General features: G+C 43.2%; 2 protein-coding genes across 4 annotated transcripts in view; one reads left to right on the top strand and one right to left on the bottom strand.

Moving 5' to 3' along the window:
* The window catches only part of sel1l2 (SEL1L2 adaptor subunit of ERAD E3 ligase), a 53,737-nt gene extending 51,089 nt beyond the window's left edge, over positions 1–2,648 (top strand). The window contains exons 20-21 of the mRNA XM_033026423.1: positions 393–521; positions 2,369–2,648. Coding sequence (XP_032882314.1) covers positions 393–521; positions 2,369–2,488 — 249 coding nt within the window. The 3' untranslated portion in view covers positions 2,489–2,648. The remainder of the gene's footprint in view (positions 1–392; positions 522–2,368) is intronic.
* A 1,304-nt stretch (positions 2,649–3,952) lies between these two features.
* On the bottom strand, positions 3,953–22,188 carry ndufaf5 (NADH:ubiquinone oxidoreductase complex assembly factor 5). Of its 3 annotated transcripts, none has more exons than XM_033026281.1 (11): positions 21,913–22,188; positions 16,469–16,509; positions 16,258–16,321; positions 14,004–14,051; positions 12,196–12,299; positions 11,915–11,954; positions 10,198–10,395; positions 8,872–8,932; positions 8,504–8,587; positions 5,744–5,826; positions 3,953–4,194 (listed from the first exon to the last, which is right to left on the bottom strand). In XM_033026281.1, the coding sequence occupies exons 1-11, from the start codon at positions 22,120–22,122 to the stop codon at positions 4,102–4,104; spliced, it is 1,026 nt and encodes a 341-aa protein (XP_032882172.1). In that variant the 5' UTR covers positions 22,123–22,188; the 3' UTR covers positions 3,953–4,101. The 3 variants fall into 3 exon arrangements, 2 of the variants coding, with proteins under 2 accessions (XP_032882172.1, XP_032882173.1); XR_004412947.1 differs by having other exon boundaries at positions 3,958–4,194; positions 8,504–8,609; XM_033026282.1 differs by lacking the exons at positions 12,196–12,299; positions 21,913–22,188 and having other exon boundaries at positions 3,958–4,194; positions 16,469–16,511.
* Positions 22,189–22,337: the final 149 nt, after the last annotated feature.

Here is a 22,337-nt window from a genome sequence, read left to right as displayed (position 1 = left end):
GTTGAAAAATGTCCACGAGAGCCCCGAGTACCTACGAGCGGCTATTACCGTAATTCTCCAAGTTTGAATCAGGGGAAACTTGGGAGAGCTCTTGAATTACCTCGCACAGTGGGACAGCCCCATGAGGAGTCTTTCACAGTGGCCCAACCTGGAGTTCGAGGATCCTGGCACCTTTCCAGATCCCAGTCCAAATTGAAGTCCAGTGAACTGACTGGCATGCACTTCTATACTTAATAACCCCGCACTTCCTCCCTCATCTGCAAACGGTCAACTATGCTTCAAAATGAAATGTTCTCCTTAGCGTTGGAGTTTATTTATTATCTCAGCCTTGAGCTGATTTCAGATGTTTCTAGGAAGAAATGTTTGTTTTGTCTTGCTACTCTTTTCCTTAGGATCTCCACCTGGCCAGAAGATTCTACAATCTGGCTGCAGAAACGAGCACAGATGCATATATTCCGGTGTTCCTTGCACTTTTCAAGCTTGGAGCCATAAATTTCATCCATTCAGTTCAATACACAAATGTAAGTGTCATCTATAATTGAAACAGAAGCAAATTAAGAAAGGGATAAGTAATGAAGACCAGATTAAAAAAAAAAAAAAGGTTTTTTGAAGTAAGGGGAGGAGGAAACTAATCACTAAATAAGAGGAAGATAGACACAAAATGCTGGAGTAACTCAGCAGGACTGGCAGCATCTTGGAGAAGGAATGGGTGACGTTTCGGGTCGAGACCCTTCTTCAGTCAGAGTCAGGGGAGAGGGAGACAGAGATATGGAAGGGTAAGGTGTGAAAACAGATCAAAGGGGACGATGGTCAAGGAAATGTAGAATGGTTCATTGTTAGGTGAGGGGAAGGTGACAACGAGACGTACAGTCAGTAATATTTAATCAGCTATCTGGTACGACGCAGCATAACGATCATATAGGAAACGTATTGATTACCTAGGAGGGCTGGTGTGTTCAGTGACGACTCAGTCTATTGAACATCTGCAGTAATGGAGAACTATGACTTCACCAAGAACATAGTCCTCTGATTTTGGTTATAGCGGATGGTCCAGGCCAGGCTGCCAGCACCACCCCTGGCCTGCATCCCCACCTTGGTCGCTCCAAGTCCACGCTTGTCACTGCCACCATCACTATCAACCCTTACCGCACTCCGACCGTCCAGTGGCCGCATCCAGACTTTGCCGATCTGCGCCCCAACTCACCTGGATTCCAGGCCCAGATCAAGACCAAAGATCCTACAGCGAGCAAGATAGAGCACTCGACAAAAAAGACGTAGTACGGTCCTGGGCAGATTCATGGGTAATTTTAGGCCCCATTTCCGTAACCGGCTTCCGTCTCCGCACCAAAGATCCCGTAGCGGAGCAAAGATACTAGTGCGGAGACGGAAGCCGGTTACGGAAACATCCTTGTAAAAATAAAAGTTCTTTGGTAAAAATCTTCTCCTCATTTTCAGAATTATAATTTATTAACACAAACTGTTCCCCCGCAACGTTGATTACACTGCGAGTCGGGTCAGGGTTACTGAAAAGGATGGAAAAAAAGGCCCACGTTCCGCTCCGTTGCGTACTACACGTCAGCCCATTGCATTTTGCAGGAGTGGTCTATCTTGTCCGCTATAGGATCTTTGATCCATACCATGAGTCTGAAGAAGGGCGTCAGCTATTGCATTTCAATAGCAGCTTTGACCAGGTTTTATTAATGAAAAATTAGATTAAATGAAAAATAAAATGATTGTCTCTCTTCTCAGGGTTACAGTCGCATTGGGCTTTAATTTTAGACCGAACGAGGTTTAGATTTGAGGGTTTATGGGGGTGGGAATTTGGTTGGTTATCATTGTCATTTCACCATGTACAAGTACATTTAGTTTAGTTCAGAGATGCAGCGTGGAAACAGGCCCTTCAGCCAACCGAGTCCGGGCCGACAGCGATCCCCGCACTTACACGCACTAGGGACAATTATACTAAGCCAATCATCCTTCAAACCTGTACGTCTTTGGAGTGTGGGAGGAAAACGGATATCCCGGAGAAAACCCATACAGGTCCTGGGGAGAATGCACAAACTCTGTACAGACAGCACCCGTTGTCAGGATCGAACCTGGGTCTCTGGCCCAGTGAGGCAGCAACTCCACCGCTGCACAACCGTGCTGCCCTATACAGTATCTAATCCAGAAAGTCCTCTCTGTGCATCCAATTCCCTGACTGCAGGGATTTGAGTAGTAAGGTTCAAAAATACTTGCTCAGGCAACAGGATTTAACAGGAATACATACATACAAATGGCACTACAGTTTAATTGGAGCAAGGGCGTCACTGAGATAAATTATTTAACCAGGATAACAAATTAATGCAGCATTTTCATACTTTTGCAGCTCAGTGAAGTATGGAAACAGATACACCTGGATCGATTGCTGAGGCGTCATTGGGATCTCTGTCTAATCATGATTTTGTCTTTGCTTCTGGCTGTTTTAACGGCCTACAGGCATGGATAGAGCATGTATTATGGGGGTTAATCTTGTCAATCTTGTTAAATTGGTGTTGTCAACAATTCTGGGGCTAAGCACGGATTCATGAATTTAACTTTTCTGTAACCTCCAATATGATGTAGTGTCTTTTGTTACAATTTCAATACATTGTGACAAAGAATTTGAATGTTGCGTCAAGTTCATCATCTTTATCCTCCGTTGTCCTTTCTAACGGCAGATTAATTTACGCACACTCGTTAACCGGTTTATTTATATGATCCTTAAGACACAAATGAGTCCCTGTTATTCAATTTAGTTACAGTAACTGCAGGAATGCATATGTTAAAGTGAACTTTACCATAATTAACCTGCAATAAACAGTAGCTGTTATTTAAATTTAGCAATCTGGACTGGAATGTTTCCAATGTGCACACGATTTTCTCCTTAATGAATAACTAGACTGAGTGGGACCGGTTGAATCCCTGTCACAGGGGAGGCCTGGTCCACCAACGCAACCCATTCCTCAACGCAATATTCCACCACTCACCCGTTCCTCCAACGCAATATTCCACCACTCACCCATAGCCCCTAACTGCGCAGGCGCGGCAGTGGAAGAGATCGATCTGCGCACGCTCGGTTTTTAAGATTTTAAACCGCGCTAACATTTACGACATTGAACCGATCAGAACACAACTTGGCGCACTCGCAGCACGGGGGAACGGTAAGTGAACTGGCGAAAAATCGTAGCTCTATCTTGAACCGTTTTTGCGCAAATAGAAAGACCGCCAAGCTGGAAGATAACAAGATCAGAGTTTTAGTTATGTATAGATTCTAGTCAATGTGGACTCGAAGGGCCGAATGGCCTACTCTTGCACTTATTTTTCTGTCAGCCCCAAGATTGTTTTTTGCCCTTTCTTCTTAAAGTCTCACTATCAGCAGTACTCTCACACTATATTGCTGTAGTAAGTGCCAGTGGGAGCATTGAAAAATTGAGAATCTGATCCTCTACTATTGTTATCTTTGCTTATTTTGACAACCTTGTTCAAGCTTGGTGACTTATCCTCTTGCAAAGTTGCATACATATATCATGGCACTGCTTTAATGCTTAACCCATCCAATATTTCACACTCTTGATCCTTAATTACATAAAATCATCACTATTATCTACTGCTATTTGTGAGAACTATACTCCAAAGTGTCAGATAAAGTAATATTAGGCTGCTACTTGCAAACTGCATTCTATGTTGATATTAAATAAATGTAAATAAGTCCCACTGTTCCAGACACACAGTATTTGAGTGAACTCCTCGCCTCAGCTGTGCCATCAGGGAAAGGTGGTGACTGAGGAAAAGTTAAAAATGCACATCAGCTGCTTTTGTATAGATCAAGGAATTCAAGCGTGAAAATATATTCAGAGCACAAGGAAGAATAATCTATCTTTCATCTTGTGCAGAAAACATCGCCTGATCCAGCAGGAAAATAAAATTCAAGTCCAATTTGAAAATGATAATCTTTTACTGTTTATATTTACACACACAATTAATATTCTACAGTAAAACGACGAGCGTTCTGGATTATCGGAGAGATGTTGCCTGACCGGCAAATTTTCTGGACGGTTGGATGTAATCTCCATGACAATTTTAAAACTCTTTATCCTTTTTCACCATCGGTTCAGACAGGTTTCCTATGTCGCCTATTGATACTGAAGCCGAACCTCTCTTTGCTGGCTGAGCCTGAAAGAAAACACAGTAATGTCTGTAGTACACAGTGTGTTGGCTGTGGAGCTTGAACTAAGTTGCACAGTATAGGTAGTCCAGCTTAAGTACACATCACTCTCACATTCGTGATTTGCTAAATAAAATATGCTTTTGCCACGCAAGAAGTGGCAATTAACAACATTTTGCAAGATTCCTAAATGGTTTGCTCCTGTCAGGAATACAACCCTTGCATGGCCAGAGGACCCCCCCCACCCCCATACCGCAAAGACCAAGGGAGTCATCCCACGCGACCTGGTCAATCTTCATCAAAATCAACGTCTCTTAAATGGATTACCATTACACTCTGCCTGCATACCATTCGGTAATAGATTTCTTATACTAGCCACAATATGTTAGCAGACAAACCCAACAAGTAGTTAAAGTGGAAAATGGCATTTTGGCCTTTATTGCAACAGGTTTGGAGCATGAGAATAGGGAGGATGTTTATGTGATAGGAGCAGAATTAGACCATTCGGCCCATCAAGTCTCCTCCGCCATTCAATCATGGCTGATCTATCTCTCCTTCTCAACCCTGTCCTCCAGCCTTCTCCCCATCACCCTTTACACAAGTACTAATCAAAAATCTGTAAATCTCCAAAACTCTCATTCTTCTCCCAGACTGTCTCTGAATCTGCGAATCTTCTGACAGTTGTACAGGGCTTTGGAGTTCCTGGAATTCTGTGCGTCCCTACCCAAGGATATAGTCGCTTCGGAGGCAGTCCAAAGCTGACTCAGCAGACCAATGCCTGTCACATCGATGTGATTAAACGTGAAAATATATTACAATGGGCTGAAAGGATGGGCAAAGTGCTACAAAAATGATTTTTAAACATCTTGAACAGTAATCCAATATTCTCCAGTGTTTCTGTACAAGAAACTCTCCAGAATTTCCTTTAACTGTCCAATTGTCAATATCTGTATGTATGAAATCAAAGGCGCTGCACCATGTCCAAATCAATACAATAGACAACAGGTGCAGGAGTAGGCCATTCGGCCCTTTGAGCTAGCACTGCCATTTAATGTGATCATGGCTGATCATCCCCAATCAGTACCCCGTTCCTGCCTTCTCCCCATATCCCCTGACTCCGCTATTTTTAAGAGCCCTATCTAGCTCTCTCTTGAAAGTATCCAGAGAACCTGCCTCCACCGCCCTCTGAGACAGAGAATTCCACAGACTCACCACTCTCTTTGAGAAAAAGTGTTTCCTCGTCTCCGTTCTAAATGGCTTACTCCTTATTCTTGAACTGTGGCCCCTGGTTCGGGACTCCCCCAACATCGGGAACATGTTTCATGCCTCTAGCGTGTCCAAACCCTTAACAATCTTATATGTTTCAATGAGATTCCCTCCCATCCTTCTAAACTCCAGAGTGTACAAGCCCAGCCGCTCCATTCTCTCAGCATGTGACAGTCCCGCCATCCCGGGAATCAACCATGTAAACCTACGCTGCACTCCCTCAATAGCAAGAATGTCCTTCCTCAAATACATAGATTTTGTTTTAGCTTGGAAAGATTGGAAGTTGCCTACCTGTGATTCATGGGGTTTCCAACCGATCATATACAGAACCTGATACGTTGCTGGCACAGAACCGTCCTGGTTGCCATACATCTCTTTGATGAGAGACAATTAAAAGTTTGATTTAGTACAATTGTTACAAATATCGTATGTTTTACTTTTTGTTAATTTTTAGCAACTGCTACTGCTTATAACACACCAGAAGATGATTTAAGCCAATTCTATCTGGAACAATAACAGGAATCACAACACACACGTGATTAAGCCAAAACATAATTCGCAAGTGAAGAGGAATGGTGAATCTGCGTGATTTTTGGACCTGTCTTTTACAAATTTTGCACTCTCTTTTCCTACCTCTGGGTCGTGGGTATATGGAACAAGCTGCCAATGGAGGAAGTTGAGGCAGGTACCACAACTATATTTAAAAGATACTTGGACAGGTACATGGATAGAGAAAGGTTTAGAGGGATATGGGCGAAATGCTGGCAGGTGGGACGTGTCGATGAGGCATCTTGGTCGGCTTGAACAAGATGGGCCGAAAGGCCTGTTTCCATGTTATATGACTCTATGCTTGATTATTGATTCCATCTTTTCAATAGCATGCTTGCGTGAAGGTGCAAACAAATATATTTATTTGAGATTTATTCCAGAATACTTTCAGAAAGGATCAAGTATGACTGTTAATAATTGAAAATCTGTTTTAAAAAATAAACTTGCAAATAAAATGTTGCACTTGGGAGATATGGAAAAGGTACATTGAAGCACACTGCATCATTGAACTCTAAACTGCTCCCAATCCTCAGGCCTGTTGATTCTCCTGGCAATTTTATCTTTCTCCTCTCTGGACCTATTAAGATCTCCAATCTAGACACAAAATGCTGGAGTAACTCAGTGGGACAGGCAGCATCTCTGGAGAAAAGCAATGGGCCACGTTTCGGGTTGAGAACCTTCAAGTGTCTGAAAATGGGTCTTGAGCCAAAACGTCACCATTCCCTCTCTCCAGGGATGCTACCTGTTCTGCTGAGTTATTCCAGCATTTTGCGTTTATCTTCAGTGTAAACCAGCATCTGCAGTTCCTTCCCACACAAGAATTATTCCAGGAATGAATGGGTAAGCATATGATGAGCATTTGACAACACTGGGCCTCTACTCGCTGGAGTTTAGAAGGATGAGGGGAGACCTCATTGAAACTTACAGAATAATGAAAGGCATAGATAGAGTGGATGTGGAGAGGATATTTCCACTGGTGGGAGAGTAGGACCAGGGGTCATAGCCTCAGAATTAAAGGGCGCTCTTTTAGAAAGGAGGTGAGGAGGAACTTGTTTAGTCAGAGTGTAGTTAATCTGTGGAAGCCAAGTCAGTGGATATTTTTAAGGCAGAGATAGACAAATTCTGGATTAGAACAGGTGTCAAAGGTTATGGGGAGAAGGCGGGAAAATTGGGTTAGGAGGCAGAGATCAGCCATGATTGAATGGCAGAGTAGACTTGATGGGCCGAATGGCCTAATTCAACTCCTATAACTTGCGAATCCCTATTTTCCTTCATTGGTCAGTGTCCTCTTTCCCCACTTATCTTTTTTACTGGGCGCTAAATATTACTCAAGAATACTGCAAAAGCCCCATTACTGACATGATCCATCATTTTGCTGTTGCCTGACAATAGTTAGGTGACAGTAATTTGTTTGGATAGGATTTGTCCTGCTTTTGTTTGGGCAGAACACAGCTGGACAATTACCTGCATTGTTGGGTAGATCCCTCGGGTGTGATGATACCAAAATAGCATGCCTCGGAGCAGAGCTCGTTCTTGAGTACCAATCTGCAGTATGGCATTCACCGGGATGCTGCCTGATCCCATAGCCTAACTGTGTTCACTACTGTCAACTGTGTTCACTATCAAATTGCCATAAGACCAGTTTTTGTGACCCAGCTTCAGATTAGTTTGTCATTATACACCAGGATGCAATGATATAGTCACTGAAAGGCACATGCAGATGCAGCAGGCAGCGAAGAAAGCTAATGGCATGTTGGCCTTCATAATGAGAGGATTTGAGTAGAGAAGAAAATAGTTCTTTCTGCAGTTGTACAGGGTCCTGTTGAGACCACACCTGAAGTATTGTATGCAGTCTTTGTCTCCTAATTTGAGGAAGAACATTCTTGCTATTGAGGGAGTGCAGTGTAGGTTCACAAGGTTAATTCCCTGGATGGCGGGACTGTCATATGCTGAAAGAATGGAACGACTGGGCTTGTATGCACTGGAATTTAGAAGGATGAAAGGGAATCTTATAGAAACATGTCAAATTATTAAGGGATTAGACACGCTAGATGCAGGAAACATGTTCCCGATGCTGGGGGAGTCCAGAATCAGGGCCACAGTTTAAGAATAAGGGATAGGCCATTTAGAACTGAGATGAGGAAAGGTAGACAGAAAATGCTGGAGTAACTCAGTGGGACAGGGTGAAGTTTTGGGTCAAGACCCTTCTTCAGACTTGAACTAGATTCCGAGTCTGTTAGGTTCAGGGAAGATGCTGTTGGTACATGGTGGCACATGCGGAAAAGGCAGGGATGAATCATTTTCCATTTGGGACTAAAAATGATTCAGACTTTTCTTCAGACTATTGAAGCTGAGCGAATGTACTGGCATTAATTTAAAATATCAACCAGCATTTTGAGCAGAAAAGCTGATTCGTGTGCTCCCTTTATATCCAAATGCCCATTAAGTACTTTCTAACTCACACCAAATATCAGATTGAAGTCCAACCTCTCACTCACTCACCTTTGTAGATGGCTGCAGCTGCAAGCATGGTATCCCTGTGCAACATGGACTTCCTGGACCAAGCACAGTTGCTCTCTCCCATACCTTCAGATTTAGAGATGCAAAACTATCAGGAGATTTAAAAGAAATCACATTACGTATCCAGCGTTGGCTCGAGGGGTTACAAGGTTACCGTTTTGTAAATATCATTCTTTCATCTGAGGGAATGTGCATTTCTGCACCACCACAATATTCCATATCTTGTTCTCAAAGCTATATGCACAAATGCAATGTATGATTTATGTAGATTTTAAAAAATCATATCAATTAAACGAACAATTGACAATAAACCAAATAACATTTCTGTGGTCACGGCCACCTCCACCAACCTTGCAAGTCCTCCATTACTTCAAAGATCCCTGGATAGTTGACCTGGATTTCATCAATGTCCTGTGGAAAATTAACATACAGGACTTAAAATATTTATTTTACAGATTTGAAAATGGTACACTATTCAAGATTCAATTTAATTGGCTTATGTACCAATTAAGGTACAGTGAAATTTGAGTTACCATACAGCCATACTAAGTAAAAAACAAGACACGCAGCCACATAAAATAAAATTTAACATAAACATCCACCACAGCGGAATCCACATTCCTCACTGTGATGGAAGGTAATAAAGTTCAATTATCTTCCTCTTTGTTCACCCGTGGTCGGGGCTGTTGAACCATCCACAGTCGCCGCTGCCGATGGTCCAATGTCCGAAGTCTTCGCGTCGGGATGATCAATACAACTCCCTGTTAATGTTTCATAATTTTGTTCTGATGCATAACTAAGGGGTAAGGTAAGTTTGCGCAGCTGAGATAAAGGTGACAAAATTGTAATCACCAATTTTTCTGGTAGTTGCACTTTTTAAATTTTATATAAGCATAAGTGTTAAATAACTTGAAATAAATGTCAATGATCCAAACAGGGAATATGCTAATTGTGTAGGTGGCATTTTGTATTAAGGTACGGCATTAATATGGCAATCGGCAGAGGGAACCATATCACAATAGCAAGTCATTTTCCCACCGGGTTCAAAGAGAATTGAATGTGACCTGCTGGCCCATACCTTTAAATGGCCATTTAATGAATGACACTGCCAGAAACCAGCGAGTATCGCTTCTACCTGTTCATCGGTAGTGAAATAATAGAAAGCCAATTGAAGGAAATTAAGTGCGTTTAGTTTAGTTTAGAGATACAGTGCGGAAACAGGCCCTTGAGCCTACCATGTCCGCGCCAACCAACGATAGGAGCAGAATTAGGCCATTCTGCCCATCGTCTACTCCGCCATTCAAATCATGGCTGATCTATCTCTCCCCCTAACACCATTCTCCTGCCTTCTCTCCATAACCTCTGACACCCGTACTAATCAAGAATCTATCACCCATAGACTAGTTCTATTCTCTAATATACAGAAGCCAATTAACCTACAAACCCACACATCTTTTAAATGTGGGAGGAAACCGCAGCACCCAGAGGAAACCCACACAATCACAGCGAGAATGTACAAACTCCGTAGTCAGGATCGAACACTGCACCACTGTGTCGCCCAGTGCAACAAAATATTTTTTTTCAGAATATATACTTCAAATTTATTTTTTCCTGACACTATTCATAATATAAAGTAAAAAACAAACAAGTTAGAAACAAATCTTTATTTGCCTTACCACAGTTAGCATGTTAAATCCTGCTTGTTGCAAGAGGTTTCCGAGGTCGGTCACGGCAGTGAACGGTGATACATGAGGCGCAAAACCTCCTTCGCGTTCCAGCTCCGCGAGCTGCAGGGAACAGCGAAGCTCATACAAGGTTTCCCCACCCATCATGGCACCAATGAATACGCCATCTGGTTTCAAGGAATAATTAATCTACAGAGGGGGAAAAAAGAATCACCATTGTTACCAGAACAGTTAGTGTATCTCCTAAAATTACCAGTCAATAAATGTGTTTGGTGGTGCATGACACAAACCTATTTCCGCTCAATATAACTTGAGTTCCGGCACATTTTGGAAAAAAATGCTCAAATAGTTCAAAGATTTTAAATAATCAGCATTACAGCTCTAATTTCCTTTTTGCTTCTTCTTCTTGTCATGTTGCTACACCTTTCCAAGCCACTGCATAACGCAGGCTCTGGCACATGGGTTGAAGACCTTGATATGTTCTGGTTTGCATGGGGTCTGGGATGAGGGGGCAGACTCATATTGCTAAGAGTCTTTATTTTAGACTTTAGACTACAGCGTGGTAACAGGCCCTTTGACCCACCGAGTCCACGCTGTTTAACGATCACCCCGTACACTGACACTATCCTTGGGACAATTGTTGGGTACAATTTACAATTTTACCGAAGCCAATTCACCTACAAACCTGTACATAGACAATAGACAATAGGTGCAGGAGTAGGCCATTCGGCCTTTCGAGCCAGCACCGCCATGTGATCATGGCTGTTTGGTGTGTGTGGGAGGAAATCGACGCACCCGGAGAAAACCCGTGGTCACAGGGAGAACGTACAAACTACGTACAGTCAGGATCGAACCTGGCTCTCTGGTGTTTTAAGGCAGCAACTCTACCGCTGCGCCAGTGCCACCCACACAAGTCAGAACTATACAGCACTGAAACCCCAACTCGTCCATGTCAACCAGCCTACTTGCCAATGACCATCCTGTATTCCTCCAAACCTTCCTTATCCATGTACCTGCCCAAATACATTTAAATGCCATAACTGTACCCGCCTCTACCACCACCTCTGGCAGCTCGTTACATAAATTCACTATCCTGTGTGTGAAAAAGTTGTCCCTTAGGTCCCTTTAAATGGAATTCTCACATTACCAGGTACTTTTTTTCCCAGACTGAACGAGATTGCGTGGTATTCCTGTGATTCTCTGGCTACTCTACCAGGTTAAACCCTCCTCAGTTCATCCATCTCAGCCTGGGACCAGTTGTTGCCTTTCACTGGTCCACATTTGCACAGTGGCCGCATCCAACATCTTCAATCTACTACTTTCATCAACTATTCATCGCTGTCCACATCCCCATCTCACCGTCTCAAAAACTGAATAATACCTTTTGTCATATTGTGGATTTCATTACTGAACAATACAATAATGGATCCATTTTGAAAAATTCAATGCAATACAAATGAGAGGTTATGATGCTGCTTTTACAGAAATGAATTGGTTTGCTTGGAACATTTGGCTGCATTTTTTTTAATAAACATGAAATATGTCTCAACAGTTACAACATTAAACCACCATGGCATAGCTGTGCACCCGATGATCACTTTCTTTTACTATTAGGAACTCAGCAGGTCAGGCAGCACCTGGGGAGGGAATTGACAGGCAACATTTTTCATTTACTATTTGTTTGGAATTGTGGAGAAAGCATTTTCACCTGCTTGAAGGCTCCTGGGAGGTCATTCACCCAATGCAAACTAAAAATGAAAGGGGAGATTTTAAGTAACAAAGCCAGTTTCAAAAGATAAACATATTCAAATTGTACAGGTATTCAAGTCAAATAAAACTATTTTTCAAAATTCAAATAAAATCAGGTGAGTTTCAGGAAACATTTACAAATAATTACATGCAAACAGTGTTTTTTTATCAAGGATGGGAATGAATACTAATTAATTGTTGGTACTAATCATTTAAAACAGGGATGATTTAATCACACACCTCAGACTGCTAACAATGAGATCAAATGTATTTTCTTGGAAGGGGAGAAACTCTTCATCTGCTAGGATATGATAGGTGGGAATTTCAGTCTCAATTGGGCATTTCTGTAAAGGTACATTTAAAGCAATAAGGTCAGCAATTAACAGCTGCTTTAATAGGTACAGTTGCAACATAAATAGCACACATATAAAAATAGAACATTTCCATATTTGTGATCTAATCTTGATTCGTACAGGTGTCAGAGGTTATGGGGAGAAACCAGGGTGAATGGGGTTAGGAGGGAGAGATAGATCAGTCATGATTGAATGGCAGAGTAGACTTGATGGGCCGAATGGCCGAATTCTACTCCTATCACTTATGACCTTATGAATATCTACTCTCTCTTCCTTCCAAGACCTTTCTATTCTCATTCTGCAAGCCATGTCAAAGACAAATACAGCACTGAGGCTGCTCCGGAAGAGTGTACAGTGGACAAAATGTTTACTCGCCCTCCAACTTTATTCACGATTCATCTGGAGAAAGAAGGACACCCCTCCCCATTTTGGGCCACCAGGTAAACTGAGGTATAAAAAGGATCACATTTGGGGCATAATTCCTATCCTACAACAGAAAACATTGTTATATCAATACATTTATAGATAGTCTGCTTATGAGCAGCATCGAGAAAAAAATAGATGCTGCAAGATACGAGTGGCACGGTGGCGCAGCGATAGAGTTGCTGCCTTACAGCGCCGGAGACCTGGGTTAGATCCTGACTACGGGTGCAGCCTATACGGAGTTAGCACGTTCTCCCCGTGATAGTACGTTCTCCCCGTACTAATATTGAAAGCAGTTCTATTGCAAGCCCCGCTCACATCTTAAAATTTATCAGCTTTATATTTTTCCAAAAAGCTTTGTTAACATGCATTGTGAAATGTAGTTCGTTTGGTGAAAGATATGTGGATTTGGGGAGAGGAGAAGTCTTTTTTTTTTTTTTTTTTTTAAGATAAATAAATAAATAAACAAACAGATAGATAGATTTATATATATTCGAGGAAAGAACTGCAGATGCTTGTTTAAACCGAAGATAGACATAGAAAATAGGTGCAGAAGTAGGCCATTCGGCCCTTCGAGCCAGCATCGCCATTAATATGATCATGGCTGATCATCCAAAATCAGTACCCCATTCCTGCCTTCTCCCCATATCCCTTGATTCCGTTAGCCCTAAGAGCTATATTTAACTCTCTCTTGAAAACATCCAGTGAATTAATTGGCCTCCACTGCCTTCTGTGGCAGAGATTTCCACAAAATGCTGGGGTAACTCAGCGGGACAGGCAGCATCTCTGTAGAGAAGGAACCGATGATGTTTTGGGTCGAGACCCTTTTTCAGACTGATGAGTCTGAAGAAGGGTCTCGAGCCTAAACGTCACCCATTCCTTCTCTCCAGGGATGCTGCCTGTCCCGCTGAGTTACTTCAGCATTTTGTGATATATATATATATCTCAAGAGGATAAAACCGCTGCATTTAACTCTGGATATCGTGTATTAAAGTGTTGTTATCACAAATGACTGGTCTCTATTTTTAAAGCAAATATTGCTCGATCACCATGCCAAAGATGCTCAGTTCCACCTTTCAAGAAACCATTTAGTAGCTGATCCACGAGCAATGATCAGAGGCAAGACCACAAAACATTGGAAACATGAAGGCAATAGTCAACGGCAAAATTTATTTTTAATTATCTCTTAATTTTTACATGAAGTATTAACTGTAACGTCTAGCCCTGCATATTCTTTCAAACTATAATGCTTTTCATGAACAAAGAACCTACCAAAACATTCTCTGCGACATCGATTTGAAAGATTTTTTGAACAGTATCCTGAAACAACAGAAACAGGATTAATTCATAAATAACCAAAGTTTGTTTAAAAAATGAAGACATTTTCATAGAGTGATACAGTATGGAAACAGACCCATCGGCCCAACTTGCCCACACCGCCCAACTTGTGCCATCTACACTAATCCCACCTGCCTTTATTTGGCCCATATTCCTCTAAACCTGTTCCCATGTACCGATCTAAATTTTTTTTTAAACGTTGCGATAGTAAATGAAGGTGTTAAAAAATAGATCCTCAGTTTTTGTATCATCCTTCATGAGAAAACAAATAATGGGGGTACATTCTATGCACCAAGTTATCTCAATAATTTCATTGTTTTACAGCAGGAGTCGGCAACCTTGTTCTGCATAGGGGCCCAGGACCCATGTCTGTGAGCGGAAGGGGGGCCACATCTATCACCATAGTGTGACACTTGATGTTGTTTTTCCCCATTAGTCTTCACGTGTTTTTCAATTCGTTTTCTGCAGTTCCCAGGTCGGATCGCCTGCCCCGGGAGTGGCTGTAGTGCCCAGGTCGCCTGCGTGACTAGCTGCAGTTCCCAAATCAGCCCGCGTCACGGGACTGGCTACAGTTCCCAGGTCGCGAAAACGAATTGAAAAAACAAAACAAAAAAAACCGCCTGCGGGTCGGATGATTTTGGGTTATGGGCCGGATCCGGCCCGTGGGCCATAGGTTGCGACCCGTGTTTTACAGCTTTGAAATGATGCTTCATGGTTTTTCAGTTTATCTCATGATTTCAGAACTATTAACACCAATATTTCAAAAATGTTTGCAGTACATAGATGTTTCAAGATGCAAAATAAAAAGAATGTTGAAAAAGATAGCACAATGCATCATTGGATTTAAATTTATCTGAAATACCTTTTCAGCGTTTTGGATGGTATATTGATTATGCATTGTCGTACCTACCATCAGACACAATATGTAATACATTCAAACTGACTCGAAAAGCTGCCAATTTGTTGAGTAATTATGTTGTGGATTTATACTCAAGAGGAAACTGGCTGAGATTTCCAATTTAAAGTCATATTGGTTTTTTAAAGTAGGTATGTTGCAAAGCCTACCTGAAGCGTCCTTGAAAATCTTCCGTTGTGGGTGTGCGCGATTTTGGCGCCGTTTAGAGGGGGCGGGTTTAAAACGCGATTTTCTCTAAGCTGTTCCAATCGAAAATGTTCAGCCTAGTTAATTATTAACGAAAAATCGCTGGAAGACCCCGTCGCAAAAGCTATTATTAGGTTTAAAGGCCTTGAATAATAGTTATAGTAGTTTAAAAATCAATCTTTAAACCCGCGACCGTCACCAACCGCTGGGTCTCATAAAGCAGATAGCAGAAGTTAGGTTGTATATTTTTACATTAAAAAGGGCTTCTAAAGATCCCGTTATACAAAGTTTACTATTGCGAGTAGCTCAATTTGGCCCCATTATATCGCGCAGTATTTTTCTCGGCATTTGAGGCACAAATCTACCGCAATGTGAACGTTCTAAACCAGCGCGTTCCACAGGGACCCACTGGAAAGCTGATTTAAATGGGCATTTATTTACAGCAATTAAACACTAAATTCCTTCCATTTGGCCTATAAATTAATGTAAATGAGATTTAAAAATCATGTTTTATTGTGAATTATTTGTGAATATTATTTGGACATTTAGGCTATTTAAAAATGTTAATCATTTATTAAGAAATGGATAGATGTTTAGATCTAGTAATTGAAGTCTGAAATTAGCTACAATTAGGTAACTAACTAATTATATGCTTTAATTTCAGGTCATCCAAGTAAGATCATTTTATATTTGTTTCAGAATGCTTCAATCTATGATAACTGAAAATTTCATTCAGTTCTCTTAATTTTTAAGAAAGTTATGGGCTTTTGACTGTTCACGATCACAGCTTTTTTGTTATGTCCATAGAAAATCAATAGGGAACAAGATGCTCATTTCCCAGTATGAAAATGGCCATAACTTTTTAAATACTTGAGATATGAAAGTGAATTAGGTGTCAAATTAAACTTATTTTTATGCTTTATCTGATGGGATAAATTACAGACTTGATTTTTAAAATCTCAAAATTTTGTAACATTGCTATTTAAAGCAGATGAAACACTCACCAAGTCCTTGATGTAAAACTAAACCTCAGGTGAAAAAGATACACTTTTATTGAAGCCAAATTGCCAATGTCTGTTCACTTACCTTGGTTAGATTTCCTGCTATATAGCCTTTGCCACATCCAATGTCGAGCGCAACGGGGAAAGTTCTGTAAGGAAAAAAAGGTGAAGTCGTACCCGGATATAATTTCATGCACATTTTTTGAACAAAAATGCTTTAACGTTGTGGGGGAAGATTTAGGTGAACTGCAAATAGAAAAACACAACAGACAAAAAGTCTAGCAGGTCAAACTTACCTCACAATATCCAAAACACGGTCTGCAATTCTGCTTCCAACCTGTACAATTGCAAAATTGTGATATAGATCATTTGGAAAGGTTCAGTAATTGGATCTTAAAATGTGAAACTGTGATTTGTTTTACAATAGATCAGTCAAAATCTCATTCACCAGTAGAACAAGCTTCAAGGTCATAGAAACATAGGTGCAGGAGTAGGCCATTTGGCCCTTCGAGCCTGCACCGCCATTCAATATGATCATGGCTGATCATCCAACTCAGTATCCTGTACCTGCCTTCTCTCCATACCCCCTGATCCCTTTAGCCACAAGGGCCACATCTAACTCCCTCTTAAATATAGCCAATGAACTGGCCTCAACTACCTTCTGTGGCAGAGAATTCCAGAGATTCACCACTCTGTGTAGGTGTAGGAAATGTGTAGGAAAGAGCAGCTGATGCTGGTTTACACCAAAGATAGACAAAAAGTGCTGGAGTAACTCAGTGCTGGAATCAGGCAGCACCTGTATAGAAATGAAATGGGTGACGTTTCAGATTGAGATCCTTCTTCAGACTGCAAGTCAGGGGAGAGGGCGAAAGGGGGTGTTGCAGAACTCTCATTGGAGAGCCATCTTATTCCTTTTCTCCAGAGATGCTCTCTGACCCACTGAGTTACACCACCATTTTGTGTCTCTCTTCAGGGACTAACGGCCTACTACTTTTGTACTCTGGGTATATTTCAATGCAATGCCCGTACTGCATCCATTCTCCAAGGTATTACATGCTGACATGCAAAAGCATTCACAAAATGACACAAAGTGCTGGAATAACTCAGGTCAGGCAGCATCTCCCGAAAACATGGATAAGTGAAGTTTCAGGTTAAGACCCTTCAGTCTGGTTGTAGTGGTGGGAAGGAGGCTGGAAAAGGGGAGTGCAGGACAAAGCATGGCAGGCGAGGGTCAACATAGGCAAGGGTTTTTTGATGGTTAGAGCAAAAGCCAGAGACAAGAACAGAAGGTGTAAGTTAGGTTTCAAGAGCTCTGGATTGTGAAACCTGAGGAAACACAATTCAGTCTGGCCACCCAAATGTTATTATTTATTCCCTCCACAAACATTGGGCTGTGACTTCACCAGAATGTTTTATGATTGTTCCCAGAATGGCTTCAAATAGGAATTTCAGTGCCCAACATATTATTACATGGAATGACTGACATTATTTTGTCATGATTACCAACTTAATATGTGCATGTGTGTGTACCTCAGCCTGCACTGCAAACCAAATAAAACACACACAAAATAACTGAAAAATTCAAAGTTTTTGAAAAAACCCGAGGAGAGAATTATAAAAATCTAAGGAGATAGAATTGTTCTGGATAACGATACCAAATTATATTGTAAATAAACTCAGCATGAAATAGCAATTATCTCCCATTTTAATGTCTTTGAATTGCGAATGGCATACTTTATTGTTTACTGAGAAACAACAAAACTCATTCCCACTTGCTACTTCTTCGCAAGACTATAAACATCAGAAACCTTTAAGAGACTCAAAATGCTGGAGTAACTCAGGCAGCATCTCTGGAGAGAAGGGTCAAAACCCTATTTCAGACTGAGAGTCACGAGAGAGGGTGACTGGAGATAAGGAAGGGTAAGGTGTGAAAATGGGAAAATGTGCAAGGTTAGAGGATCTGCTTGGTCTCCTGTTCCTCCAAAACGTCCAAGAAGAAACACACTGCACTAAAAAATTAATGTGAAGATCACATGCAGCAATGGGGTCAAGGAAAGAGCATCACGCCGCGGCCCTGTTTCCACCACCACGCACAAGAAGCGCAAGACAGACACCATTGTATGCAGATGCCGAGAGGTGTGTTCAGCTCTGGCTGAACAACTTCTAATCTTGTGTATGGACTCGATAAGAAGAAGACATGAACCAATCACATCAGTCTGAAGAAGGGTCTCGACCCGAAACGTTGCCTATTTCCTTCGCTCCATAGATGCTGCCTCAGCACCCGCTGAGTTTCTCCAGCATTTTTGTCTACCTTCCATTTTCCAGCATCCTTCTTATCCAAAAGATGGCAGTGACATTAAAAGTCAAAGTGGAAATGTCAAAAACTACAGAGGCAAAGTTTAAAGGAGGTGTGCAGGGCACATTTGTTTTACACAGATGGTGATGAAAAGCGCTGTCATGGGTGGTGGTGCAGGCAGATACGATAGTGGCACTTAAGAGAGTTTTGGATAAGTACATGAATGTGCAGGGATTGGGGCAAATGGATTAAGTGCAGGCAGATCATAGTTGGTCTTGCGATCATGTTCAGCAGACATTAGGATCGAGGGGCCTGTTCTAGTGCTGTATTGCTCTATTGCTACATATCGGGATGTATATGACAATAAAACACTTGTGAGTTTCTTATGATAGACACAAAATGCTAGAATAACTCAGCGGGACAGGCAGTATCTCTGTAGAATTGAATTGAATTTATTTGTCATTCAGACCTTTCGGTCTGAACGAAATTTTGTTTCCCTGCAGTCATACATATAATAAAAATGACAAAAACACACAATCAACACAAATTTAACATCCACCACAGTGAGTTCACCAAACACCTCCTCACTGTGATGGAAGGCAAAATCTTAAAGTCTCTGTCTCTTCCCTCTTTGTTCTCCCTCTGCACCGAGGCGATCCAGGCTCCAGATGTTGTGACCACACCGGGTGATGGTAAGTCCTGCGGCTCAACCGGGCTCCGCGAACGGGCCCGAGTCGGGTCGCCGCTGCCGCCGTCACAGCTCCGAGGCCGAGTTGGGTCGCCGCTGCCGCTGCTGACACCACAGCTCCGAGGCCGAGTCGGGTCGCCTCTGCTGACGCCACAGCTCCGAGGCCGAGTCGGGTCGCCGCTGCTGACGCCACAGCTCCGAGGCCGAGTCGGGTCGCCTCTGCTGACGCCACAGCTCCGAGGCCGAGTCGGGTCGCCGCTGCTGACGCCACAGCTCCGAGGCCGAGTCGGGTCGCCTCTGCTGACGCCACAGCTCCGAGGCTGAGTCGGGTCGCCGCTGCTGACGCCACAGCTCCGAGGCCGAGTCGGGTCGCCGCTGCTGACGCCACAGCTCCGAGGCCGAGTCGGGTCGCCGCAGCTCTGAGGCCGAGTCGGGTCACTGCTGCCACAGCTCCGAGGCCGAGTCGGGTCGCCGCCGCCACAGCTCCGAGGCCGAGTCGGATCGCCGCCGCCACAGCTCCGAGCTCCGCCATTAGGCCTCGGCGCAGACGGAGACGGGGAATACGACAGAAAAAAAAGTTACATCCCCCGAAGGAAGAGACCAAAACATGTTTCTCCCACCCCACCCACCCACATACACAAATTAATAAAACAAAATTAACTAAAAACAGGACAAAGGAACAAAAAGAAAGAAAAAACAAACGGACTGCAGGTGAGCCGCAGCTGTTAAGCCAGCGCCGCCATCTTGAAAAGGAGTAGGTGACATTTCGGGTCAAGACAAAACATCCTTGTTGCCCTGAAACGTCACCCATTCCTTCTCTCCAGAAATGCTGCCTGTCCCGCTGAGTTACTCCAGCATTTTGTGTCTATCATAAGAAAGTATCATAAGAGAGTGTTTTATTGTCATATATGTCCCGATATGTAGCAATAGAGCAATACAGGATTAGAACAGGGCCCTCGATCCTGACGTCTGCCGAACATGATCGTAAGGTCACAAGTCTCTCTGAGGATCCTTCAATCCTTCTACTCTGGTGCTGTCGAAAGTATCTTGACCGGAAACATCTCGATATGGTTCGGCAACAGCTCTGCCCAGGACAGGAAGGCTCTGCAGAGAGTAGTGCGTTCGACCGAACGCACCAAGGGAACTACACTCCCCCCCCCTGCAGGACCTATAGGGAGGTTTCACGGCAGTCGGGTCACGACCCATGACCCGTACTGTTGCTACGCTACTCCAAATGGATTACACGCGATGAACTGCAGGTAGGCACTTATCATTGTTTCCAGCGTAGCGGGCCCGTTAAAACCCGCTGAAATTGTCAATTTTTGCGCTGTAAATAATTATGGAAATCGGGATAAGCGTGTGAGACATTTAGCATACTTCAGAATTCCAAAAGTGAGGAGAAATGACGCCAGATAGAAGCGAAAGCTGAAGGGACAACAACAGACAGAGTGCTTAGCGAACATTGGCCGTTTGCTCACTGTATTTCATCAACTAAGGTGTTTTTTCTTAATTCCTTTGGCATCTAAAAAGTTTCAGAAGTGATAAATCTGGCTGTAATTTTTTTTAATCGCCCATAGTTCCCGTGGGTTTTTACATACAAAATGAAAACGCATCTGAAGAATAATTTACAGCCAGATTTATCACTTCTGAGATTTTTTAGATACCAAAGGAATCAAGAAAAAACACAAATAATGCCTTACTGTTGATGAAATGCAGTGAGCAAATGCGATAATTCCCAATATTTTCAATGTTTACCAAGCACTTTAGCTGCTGTTGTCCCTTCAGTTCTCGCTTCTCTATACCTTCATTTCGCTTCACTTTTGGAATTCTAAAGTTGGGTACATGTATCTCACACTTACCCCGACTCCCACAATTTTATTCAGCGCAAAAATTCAACATTTTGGCGGTTTTTAACAGGTAGGAAAGTACGCGTTTTTAGCATTAATAACATATACCGGAAGTGACGGATGTCCTCCAGATGGATTTAGCGGCTCCGTGCCTCGAGCCCTCTGACCCAGTGACCTTTTCGTGCAACCACCCTATACACCAGGAGGTGCAAGATCATGAAGGACCCCTACCACCCCAGCAACGGACTGTTCCAGCTGATAAGGTCAGGCAAACGTCTCCGCTGTCACGCTGCGAAAACAGAGAGGATGAGACGGAGTTTCTTCCCACAGGCCATCAGGACTGTAGACTCTGATCTCAGCAGGCGTAAATACTGTTGTGTCTTTTAAAAAACATATAAATACTGGTTCTGTTCTGTTGTTTTGTACAATCCCGCAGGCATTGCCACTTTCATTTCACTGTACGTCTTGTATGTGTATGTGACAAATAAAGTTGACTTGACATTTTGTGTCTATCTTCGGTGTAAACCAGCATCTGCATTTCCTTCCCACGCATCCTGACTCTCTGTTCCCTCTGGATCCCTTGGATGACTGGCTGTAATCGTTCACGCCGAGATGCATTGGAGAATACAACTCGACCAACTCGAATTCACTTGACCAGCTGCATGTTTCCAGCATTTCTTGGTTCTTGGTTTCTTGGTCCTCCAAAATATTCCAAATGGAATTTAGTTTTGTTTCTAAACGTTGTGTGACCTTGTTGCAGTTTGGGCCTCCTCCCTCTCACCCTCTCCTTCCTATATCACCTCCCTCTCCTCTTTCCCTCACCCTCTCCTCACCTCCTCCCTCACCCCCCTCCCTCCCTTCACCCTCTCCTCTCCTCCTGCCTCACTCCCTTTACCCTCTCCTCCTCACCTCCTCCCTCAGGTAGTCGCACTGCCCGCCATCGCCCGCTGCTGCTGCCGCTGCCGCCCACTTCTTCTGCCGCTTCTTCATTCCCCGGTCGAAGACATTGGCCGAGCTCCCGGCTGCCGAGGCCTGAATCCGCCGCCGGCAGCAGCAGATGGGGGAGGCCGGAGGGTGCAGGCGGAGAGCGGCGGGAAGGAGCCGCCAGACAACGCTCATCACCTCCAGCGGCCCGACGGCGAGACCCGGCACCCGGCCACTCGCCACTGACGTCGCATGCAGGTTTCCGGCACCCGCTCGACAGTGCGCATGCACAGACCCGGCACTGCATCAAGGAGACACCAAAGCGCATGCGTCTCCCCGGCGCTTGTCAAACGCTACAACGCTACGCATGCGTCGCCGCCCGGCCGAGCCTCGCTACTGCGCATGCGCTT

Source organism: Amblyraja radiata, chromosome 8 (genome assembly GCF_010909765.2).
Source record: "Amblyraja radiata isolate CabotCenter1 chromosome 8, sAmbRad1.1.pri, whole genome shotgun sequence".
NCBI lineage: Eukaryota > Metazoa > Chordata > Chondrichthyes > Rajiformes > Rajidae > Amblyraja > Amblyraja radiata.
The sequence above is the reverse complement of the archived record's forward strand: the minus strand, read 5'-3'. Positions and strand labels throughout refer to the sequence as shown.